Source organism: Doryrhamphus excisus, chromosome 10 (genome assembly GCF_030265055.1).
Source record: "Doryrhamphus excisus isolate RoL2022-K1 chromosome 10, RoL_Dexc_1.0, whole genome shotgun sequence".
In the NCBI taxonomy this organism is placed as follows: Eukaryota; Metazoa; Chordata; class Actinopteri; order Syngnathiformes; family Syngnathidae; genus Doryrhamphus; species Doryrhamphus excisus.
In genome coordinates this window covers 15,486,330-15,497,556 of record NC_080475.1, presented here as the reverse complement: position 1 = coordinate 15,497,556, position 11,227 = coordinate 15,486,330, and the positions used below count along the sequence as shown (strand labels likewise).

Genomic DNA, 11,227 nt, shown 5'->3' with positions numbered 1-11,227 from the left:
CCTATAGAGCAGCTACACACAATAATTTTGCAGAATCTGCACCTATTGCAGCTGTATTTCCTTGTGACCTGATTGGTCACATGACCAAAATGCAGACCTGTAAGATCCCTGAAAATGGATGTTGTCCACATGCCCGAACAGTAAACCCCTTATTTTGGTGAAATATTTTAAATTAAATAATTTAGTTATATTTTGATATTTCAAATTCATTAAGGTTGGGAATAAAGTTATTATCTACATACTTGAGGACATTCTCTGTAATTTCATGACGCTATTCTTAAATCATCCCAAATTCTCACGGCACCGGCTGCTTATTCCTCAGTTCCTATACAGTCATTTTTTTAATTAAATTTTTTTTAAATGTTTTTTTGTAATATTTTATTACAAACTTATATTGTATAAAACAGTATAAGCAGAACTTCCTTACAGTCATCATTCCTCACTTTTAGCTATTGTGCACTTTTTTGTGTCTCCTTTTTTAAATTTTAGCCAGTGAGTGGGGTGTCACCAATGAGTGCCCCCCACGGTTGTTCATTGGTGTGACGTGACAGGCTCCAGCACATGACATAGCGGGCTTTGCCGTGACGTCACAGCCTTTAGCAGGCAGTGGAAGAAGAAGAGGCGCTGCTAGAGAGACGGAGACGGAGCTATCTTTTGACTCTCTTTCTCCATCTCCGCTGACAGGCTCTCGTCCTCCTCCTCCTCGCACCAAACCCACCGAAACAACCGTCGTGACCACCTCTCTTCGCCCCTTTTTAAATGTCAACCTCTTCCTTTGATCACCTTTTTACCCCATAACCCCACCTTTACCAGAGATGTTACAAAATGAGGACGCCCCCAACTAGCGACGACTTCTCCTGCAGTTTATCTCAACATTGTGGATTCGCCTGATGTCGGAGATGCAAAGACGAGGATGCAAACTATGAATTTTGTTTTTGTGCTTTCTTTCCTTGAGAGTGGGAGAAGAAATGAAGTTTAAGGGTTCGTCTTTTGGGGGCTTCCGGTTCACCTGTCCACCTTTACCCGCCCATTAGCTCCCCGAACCCTATCAGAAACTGTTAACAGGGAAGATTATCACCACGTAGAAGTTAAACATTGTTTTGGGAGCATCTTTTTGGAGGAATTATATGTGCGCCACGCCGGTGGATATGGCTTAAATTATGTTGGCGTCACTGTCAGATGGAGAAAAGTCCGTCACTTGAGTGTTATTAGCCACCGTCGACATTGGTTGAAAAGATCATCTCAATGGGAGGATATCTGGCGGACTGATTGGAAAAATGTGGATAAAACGGAGTGTCACTCGCAGGTAAAACTATTTTACAAGTATACAAATGACATGTCTTTGCAAATGGCTTGGGGTGTATTGGTGTTCACATTGATACCTGTTTTTGAATCTACGTCACTACAATTCATGAGATTGGACTCAATTATTTATATTTAAGTGGTTATATTGAATATTGTCTACTGTGGCTTTTTACATAACTGTTCTGGCTCTGCTTGAATTGATCGGTAGCTTCTGTGCTTAAAATGATAAGCAATAACATGAGTTGATGACAATTATTGACGTAAACGCTAGGGGTCGCCAATGTGACGGCGCAAGCTTGACTTTATACTGCCGGGTAGGTCTACCCCACCGCCTTCTCCGTGAGAACACAGAATTAACAGGCTAATTACCTGCAGAAACAACTACAGCACTTAGTGATTGTCCAGAAAGAGGCAAAAAAGATCAGATCTTATACTTAGTTAATGGATGTATTCAAACAGCATGCAGGTGATGACATGCTTTGTAATGGCTAAAAAAATCTAGTAGCATTAAGAGGCATCAAATAGCCTTTGTCATGCAAATGGGGACATTTCAAGGCAGACTCTGTAGGGAAATGCAGACGTCAGGTGGATGAGACCAATAAAATGTATTGTTGAAAGTCCCCATAGTGTTGGTCGGATTGGTCAGATGCCCCTTTAAGTTTGTCTGCATTACCTTGAATAACATTGTGGGATGGACTCCTGAAGCCTTTTATACTCGCCTGCAAGGATCCAACTTATTTCTTCTTTAATTCTTTAACAGTGATGGCAGGTATTGTATTTTTCACTGTTCATTTTCAGGGAAGCATGCAAACAATACACAAGCGACTTGTTCAGACAGGCAAAAAAAAGTATTTTGCAACACACGGTCAGTGTCACCAGAAGTCAAAGTCAACAAAATTGATTATTAATTTTCCCAAAACATTTCTAAAATACAATTTCATTGACGTTTAATCTTTGTTTGCCTGCTTTATTCACACCAGTTCAACTCCCTCAAGAACTCCCCTCAAATTGCATAGTGTGTCCATTTAAGAAATAAAATGCTTGATCTAAAAAATTAAACCAATTGTTTATTCATTATTTAGTGAAAGGTTTTATTTGTGCTTGTAAATGTATTATTGCTTTCAATATGGCGCCACCCGAGTGCAAGCTTGTTAATGCAGCTCCATATTTTACAGTGTTTTTCGTATTTAATAGTGATTTAGTTGTACTTTTTTGTTGTTTTTTGTGCCATACCGACCCTTTAAGCAAGTGTGCAGCAATGAATGTTTATCTTGTTACGTTTGTAGCTTGCCTCTTGCTCCATTGTTTAAACTTGGGAACAGCTATTGGCTTTGAGCACCCCTTTGCTTCGCCGAGCGACCGAAGAGCCCCGCGGAGATGCAAAGGAGGAGAGGCTGCATAAAGGGAGTCAATGGTGAAAAATATGGAATAAAGGTTGCTGTATAAAGACGGTATCAACCATGTTTACCTGTCATCACGGGGGAATGTGAGATGGAAGACCGGGCTGCAGAGAGACTTCTCACTGTGGAAAAAATATCAAGATTATATATATCGTATATTGATATTCAACCTAAATATATCAGGAATTTTGGTCCATATTGCCCAGCCCTAATAGATTGTGATATATATTTATATTCAGGAGTCAGTCGTACAACTATGAGTCAAAATGGTCAACCCATGCATGCGAACATGCAAACTCCACACAGAGACGCCCAAGTGGATTGTGTGGCCAACATGCTCACCACTAGGGCACCATGTGGTGATTTTTTTTGTTTGCACGTACAGTATATTGGCGCCACCTTCTTGTTTGCATTTTAATTTAAGAAAATACCAAAAGACAATACCTGGATACTTGTATGTTTATGAATGGCGATGGCATCTTCCATTCATTCATTCATTCATTCATTTTCTACCGCTTATCCTCACGAGGGTCGCAGGGGTGTTGGAGCCTATCCCAGCTGTCTTCGGGCGAGAGGCGGGGTACACCCTGGACTGGTGGCCAGCCAATCACAGGGCACATATAGACAAACAACCATTCACACTCACATTCATACCTATGGACAATTTAGAGTCACCAAATAACCTAGCATGTTTTTGGAATGTGGGAGGAAACCGGAGTACCCGGAGAAAACCCACACATACACGGGGAGAACATGCAAACTCCACACAATGATGGCCGAGGGTGGGATTGAACTCCTAGCTGTGAGGTCTGCGCGCCAACCACTCGACCGCCGTGCAGCCGGCACCTTTAATGTCCTGCAAATTTTTGTCAGGTATAAAACAATAACAAAGAAACAATGTCATAACCTCAGGTTAAATCGCAGGGATGAATCCCTTCCATTATTAGCAACAGTGGGTGTATTATTTCATGCCTATTTCATGGTATAGGTTCCCCAAAGAGAGATCTCCTCCTACATATCCTCAGGGGAGACTATTTATCTGGCAGAGCCACCAGTTGCCTTTCATGTGTCGGATGATGATTAATATTGGCAACTCTTGCAAATAAATGGAAATGATATACAGTAAGTAAAGTGACAGAATTACCAGCAATATAATTGAGTTTGGGTGCTTGTGTATTTGTTTCAGTCCAGGTTGTAAAAAGGTGCTATCCTTGTGTAAAAGATCAGATATGGCTTTAATTTAGGTGCCATCCTAATAGCCTCTCTGAGGGTTATTAGCAAAGCCTCTCTGGAGCATGCTTAACCTAATTTGCGGTGAAATAGGCTTCTCCGAGATTCAATCCTCTGGAGGTGCATACAAAGTCTGTGTGCTCCGATGTCGTAAACAGCAAGTGTGCAGCAGTCTGTTAAATCCAGAAGGACCAGAACTGGTTGTCCCTGTGAAATAGCATCAAGAGACAAGACATGTATCCTGGTTCATCTTATTCAGCTCCAAAAAGCGAAACAGGGGAGGGAGAGGGAAATGATGCTGTCTTTAGGCGCAGGAGTGACATAAAAGCTACATGTTTACTTCTATCGAAACCAGAACACATTATGACCGAGGTGTTGGAGCATTATGTTTTTTTTCCATTAGGGCATTAACAATCCAGCTGAAACATGTTCAAAAAAGGCTTTATCGCTGAAGCTGTCAGAACAATACATATCTATCCATTGATCCTTTGTAAAAAAAAAAAAAAAAAAAAAGGCACCACAGCACAACCATCCTGATATGTCCTGATTAGTGCTGCAACTATCACATCTTTTAGTACTCTGGTATATTATTGAAAATTCCTTTAATTAATTGGATAGAACATAATGAAATGGATAAATTAACATTTATCTTCATTGAAGACGTGATACTACAGACGATGTTGCAGCGACACCACCGCCACCTTCTGTTTTGCCAACAGTGATTTCTTGAATTCAACAGTGTTAAGGTAAATGTAACGTTAAATGTTAATTTATTCCTTTCATTCATCATTTACAGTATATACATGGACATTGAAAGGATGAACGAAAATACATTTCTGGGGATCACAATAGATGAAAATATGAGCTGGAAACCTCATATTACAAATATACAACATAAGGTGGCCAGAAATATTTCAATATTGAACAAAGCAAAATTTGTTCTCAATCAGAAATCACTCCACACTCTTTATTGCTCTCTGGTTCTACCATATCTTACTTATTGTGTGGAAATATGGGCTAATAACTATAAAAGCAATCTTCACTCGCTAAATGTACTGCAAAAAAGGTCAGTAAGGATAATTCATAATGCCGCCTACAGAGAACATACTAACTTCTTATTTCTAAAATCACAAATACTTCAACTTGCTGATATAGTTCATCTTCAAACCGCTAAAATAATGCATAAGGCTAAAAATAACCAATTACCTAAAAATGTCATCCAATACTTCTCTACAAGAGAGGAGAAATATGATCTCAGGGAAGAACTACATTTGAAACACTTATATGCTAGGACTACGTCAAAAAGCCACAGCATTTCAGTATGTGGAATCAAACTATGGAATGGATTGAGTAAAAAAAAACTTAAACTGTATTATGGAAAGCAGGAAGTGAACAAATGTAACAGTTACTGATTGTAAAAGTACCAGATGGAGGGGTAGAATTTAATAAGCTTTGCTTCTTCCTACTCCTTTTGGACATGTGGAACTGTGAACTGATTATGGGATGCACTCAATTGGAATCTGATGCATGTTCAAATGAAATAAAACCATTTCCATTACATTTAGACCCTCCCAGCACACAGGCCACTACCTGATTCATGTATGGTAGTAAGCTTTGGCAGGGCCGATACCGTCTCGAAAACACATCAGATTTATTTATCATGGATCTAACCACCAAATGGGCTTGTCTGGGCATCTCAATGGACTACTCTTCTTAAAACTTTGTAAAGTTAAGTTGATATGAATTGATTACAGCACAGGCAGCAATAAATTTGATTGATAATCTTAGGTTATTGGAGCATTCTTATTGGTTCCCTCGGCGTAGTTTCATTCTCTGTGCCGCCCTTAATAAACTGCTGCTTGGAGAATGTAATTAAAAGGGTGATGCACCTTAAAGTCCAATACCACACATTACCCACCCAATGAAACAACTCTCCTGTAGCACAGCAAGAACATCAGCTTCTTTGTATTGGTTTTATTTTCTTCATTGCATTGAATATTTGCTCCCTGGAGGTTTGCTGCACCGTAACAATACATAAATCTCTGGAACAACTGAAATATTTAACTCCTCAGTGTATTGACTATAGAGGGTTTAACTCCTACAACTCTGATCCTGTTCATGTTTTTTCTTAAAGGGGAATTTCTGACCTATGAATGTTGTATTTGTGTGTTAAACAACGCCAAAGTGAGAGTTTGGAAGGTGCAAGATGAGTGGGACCAATCACAGCGGAGTGTGGGTGCCAAATACAAAGAAATAGGTGCAGATTCTGGAAGATCTAGAACGCTTTCTGTGCTGGTTATTGTGTATAGCTGCTCTATAGGAGTCCATAACTCAATACAAAGGGCCAAACATGAGCATAATAGGTCACCTTTAAGCAACTGTGGAAAGACAGTAATTGCTGTATTTATTGCTGTGTTTACAGCAATCACGACAAAGAAGTATCCGTGCAAAGATTCAACATTGATGTCTGTTATAAGTAGAACATTTTCTAACATTGTCTTATTGTTGTTTGAGCAACAAGCAGTTGGTTTTGTAAATATTACCTACTTTGGGCTGCATGTGCACGTCCAGGTGTGTTTGCTGTGATTTATAAGAGTCCCTGAATGCAACGGAAACTTGTATCCCAGGAGTTACAGTATGTGATGCATGCCAATACACCATTCTAGCTTGAAAAAGCTTGAGCACACTGACAGCAGGTTGCTAGTTTGGATCCTCCTTGTTGAGTACAAAGTGTCCATTATCTGGCTGGAATCTTTCCATGGTGTCCTAACCATAAATACTCATTATAAATGTGTAGTCTGGAAACATTGCTGTCGTATGGATGAGTGCATATTTGGACACCAGAAATTTGGAACACCAACAGGTCATATCCGCCGGTTTCCCCAAATGCATGAGACTAAATGTTATGTGTTACGTGTTTGGTACCGTGGAGAGATATGGCCTTGCCTGGTCATTTCCATGCTCCCCAATGACGCATTTTGCTCTGTGTATATTGTCTTTAAAATCAGCGCTGTCTTACATGGAGCCCAGGAACCATTGTGAATCCCTTCCCATCCCTTCATTCAATCCTTTGATTCATGTTTTGATTGCCCCGAGTGTATAGAACATGAAACACCTGAGAGATGAGGTTTATTAAAGCCAACAGAAAGGGATTGAGTGATTGTGTTTCCGCAGCTGGTTTAATTGAAACATACACAACCCCCTCACTTTCTCTTGAGACTTTTGTACTGTGGAAGAGCAACACAACATAATGATGCCCCTCATTCAGATTATTTCAATAGTGCTTTACTATATGTACATTTACATTGTGAACAAGTGAACAAATTATCAATAACTGCTGGAAAGATCTGCTTCTTCTTACTCTTTTGTTGATTTGTGCCTGTGTAGATGTGATACTCCAATGTATTTATAAGCATGTTTGAAATAAACCACAGTAAACTTTGACTACTACCTGAGCACAAAGGTAATTCAGTGTGGAGAAACTGAAATACATATCAGTCAAATCAGAACAATAACTGCGCCACAAGAAAAATACATCCTTAATCCTATTTTGAACAGCATTGTAATCAGTGATAAAATGCTGGGAAACAAAAGATGCCAGCAGCTTTTACAAGCAGCAGTGCTCACAGTAAGCCAGGGTAGACATCTTGATGCCGGTAATTATTCTGCCATATTCCCTTCAAGCTAAATTCCAAAATTAATAGAATTGGGAAGGACAGTGAGGCACTGTTTTGTCCTCATTTTGTTACCAGTTAGGGGTTGAGGGGGTAAACAAATCCCCACTGCCATTTTATAAGGAGGTAATATTGTAGCTAGGCTGCACGGCGGTCGAGTGGTTAGCGCACAGACCTCACAGCTAGGAGACCAGAGTTCAATCCCACCCTCGGCCATCTCTGTGTGGAGTTTGCATGTTCTCTCCGTGCATGCGTGGGTTTTCTCCGGGTACTCCGGTTTCCTCCCACATTCCAAAAACATGCTAGGTTAATTGGCGACTCCAAATTGTCCATAGGTATGAATGTGAGTGTGAATGGTTGTTTGTCTATATGTGCCCTGTGATTGGCTGGCCACCAGTCTAGGGTGTACCCTGCCTCTTGCCCGAAGACAGCTGGGATAGGCTCCAGCACTCCTCGCGACCCTCGTGAGGATAAGTGGTAGAAAATGAATGAATGAATGAATATTGTTGCTCATGAAATGAACTGCCATTAATTTAGTGTTTGTTGTTCACATTTTGTAGCGGTCGCATTGATCTTTGGGAAGATTAAGCAGCATTTCAACTCCTACGAAGGCTTCATGCACTTACGATTTGACTCCCATTTGTTCCCTTTACAGCATAGACTCCTCTCCAGTAATAAAAGCTTAGGTCTGTTATCATTGTTTGACAGTATATGATCTTATTTCTACACTGTTCATTCATTGTTTCAGCTGACCAGACAATGATCTGTAGAGCAGAAGATAAATGCCTTTCCTGAACAGTCCAGACATGCACTTACTTCAGTCACAGGGATATTATTTTCAAGGCTTCAGCAATAAATGTCATGTTGTCAGCATACCTGCACTGTTGATGGACCGAACAATAGCGCTATCACAAGGTTTGGAGCGTTTATGGAAATTGAGCTGCCTTTTTTGTGTTGAAATAGAAAGGGGTGGCGACAGACACATTCAGATCGGGAATGACTTAGTATGATTTAGTTGTAATTTTAGATTGAATAGTCCCTCGAAGAATTCCAGATATGCATTTCAATTGATGGCTTATGTGTGGTATTGCACTACTCAGCTGTTACACTGCCATGGAAATAGGAGTTCAAGACATCCTTCTTTACTTTGTAAATTATACTTCAAAAAATAACAATTAGCTATTTGATGGATTGATGAAGCGCTTTTATTCTATGACATGGGTGTTATCACAGAGAGATTGCAGCCTCCCTCTTCCCTATGTTGCTTTCTTTGGATAATGTAAATGCATGGGCTTTATCATCCCCCCCACCCCCGACGTCTATTTTAAGAGTCTTCTTCCCAGGGTGAACTGGTTGTCCTAGAGGATGGCAGAATTAGGGGGAGTGGAATGAATGGAACAACCACCCGCGTCTTGTTTTTTTTTTGTTCCAGTATGCTTTTTCTATGAACCTTTTGAATTTGTTCAGTCGAGCGACACAACTAGCGGAGATGCTTGGTAATATGTCTCCGAGTGTACGACTTTAAAAGGAGTTTATTTCCCTGAGGCATTTGAAAAGAGACGAGACAGTGTCAACATTTCCTGGTATAAAATAAATGTAAAAATCTAATGCTTAGGCTAGAAATAACCCAATTCCGTTCAAATTTTTTGCTAAGGACACAACAAAGTGTGTGTCGTATTTTTTCATCACTAAGAACTAAAACCCAAACTGACCACAAGTTATTACTCCGATACAGATTATTATTATTATTTTTAATTTTTTATTTTATTTATTTATTTATTTTTTTGTCCCGTCCAGCCATTGGGGCAGATAGTATTGTTGATCTAAATGCCCTTACATGCTAAACAGATTTGCTCTGTGTCAGGAAAGGTGTTGGCTACAACTTCCCTGTACCATGAAATTGTATTTGCCGTTACTTGATGTTTTTGTTATGCGCATTTGGAGCGACCAGATTATTATTTGACTTCGTTTGATGGTTTGCGGAGCAGGAGGGGATAGAAATGTCAAGGTTCTCCAACGCGCAACATCATCCTCAATTGATTTCAATGGTGGAGTATAATTCAAGTATAATTCAAGGTTTGAGTAAATGTTAATACCCAAGTACTTTATGTTCCTTGACCGCAGTGGTTTAAAGGGGGTGTGCTGGTAACCAAAATTAATGGGCAATACTGTGGATTTAGACCAGGTAATAGAGTAGCCAGAAAATGTTGTCGAATGGCGGCTGCAAGTGGTTTAATGACGATACCAAACAGTGAAGGGCAGACTTTGCCTAGTTCCTCTTTGTGAACTATATTCTGCGGAGATTATTGGTCCGCACAGAGGCCCTTGGGATATAATATTTTGATCAATATTCTAAATGAGTCTCCAAAGCCAAATTTCTGTTGGGTTGCGAGGAGAAATTTCCGGTTCACGCTATCAAATGCTGTTTCAGCATTTCATGAGAGGGACTGGCCATCTTGAAACAGTGGAACCTTGGTTTGCCCTGTTGATGCATTCCACAGGGTCGGACTATAACCAAAACATGTGAAAATGAAAGCAATTTGTTCCCATAGGAAATAATGTAACACCAATGAATCTGCACAGAGGCCCTCGGGATGTGATATAATATTTTGATCAATACTCTAAATGAGTCTCCAAAGCCAAATTTCTGTTGGGTTGCGAGGAGAAATTTCCGGTTCACGCTATCAAATGCTGTTTCAGCATTTCATGAGAGGGACTGGCCATCTTGAAACAGCGGAACCTCGGTTTGCCCTGTTAATGCATTCCACTGGGTCGGACTATATGGACTATAACCAAAACATGCGAAAATGAAAGCAATTTTAATGTAACTCCAATAAATCCGTTCCAAACCCTTTGAACAAATGATTGTATTTTAAAGGGCCTGAATGATAACAAACCAAAAGTTACAAATTAGCCCCCATTAACAAACGTACACCTTGACACTGCCTGACGAGGGAAAGTGCTATCGAGATGTAAAACAAAAAAGCCAAGCGCTTTTGCCGTCTAGCAAAAAGAATCTGCTGGCACACTCACCTTTTTCCAGAGTCACCTTCAACAGGACACTTTTCAATGGCTGTGTGGGTTCGAAAATGATGTGTACTCAGTGGCAAGGCTGTCAGGACCATGCTGATAACATTTCTATTGATGGCAGCCCGGGGACGCAAAGGCAATGGGATTAAAAAAAGCCATGTCTTTTTCTACTTCCCTCAGGTGGGAGGACCACCTTGTGAGGCATCACATTTTCAAACTCTAGAGAAGTGGTAATTAATACTTACATAAGTGCACACAAGCGATCACAGTGCGATGCTGTCAAAATAAGTGAAACAAGGATACAGTACAAAGACAATAATTAGGTGCCGTGTCTAATCATAATTGTTTATGGGGTGGTAGGTGACCTGTCATTATTCATACTTTAGACAGCAGATACATGTACAGTTAAAAAATACAACACAAAAGCTGAAAATAAGATTCATGTTTGAGCACTTGAACATCATTTTCTATGGCATGTCTGTCAATCCTAAGAGTACACCGACGGAATAAGTTGGAAGTAGATTTACTGAATATAGTACGGCTTAAACCAGGCACAAAGGAGTGGGAAGAGTCAAGCTTGGTGAACAC

At 40.1% G+C, this 11,227-nt stretch overlaps 1 protein-coding gene across 1 annotated transcript in view; it reads left to right on the top strand.

Annotated features, from left to right (window-relative positions):
* The first annotated feature begins 582 nt into the window (after nt 1–582).
* ajap1 (adherens junctions associated protein 1) overlaps nt 583–11,227 on the top strand; it is a 37,770-nt gene continuing 27,125 nt past the window's right edge. Inside the window, exon 1 of the mRNA XM_058084709.1 lies at nt 583–1,306. Within this exon, the coding sequence (XP_057940692.1) occupies nt 1,278–1,306 (29 nt within the window). The 5' untranslated portion in view covers nt 583–1,277. The remainder of the gene's footprint in view (nt 1,307–11,227) is intronic.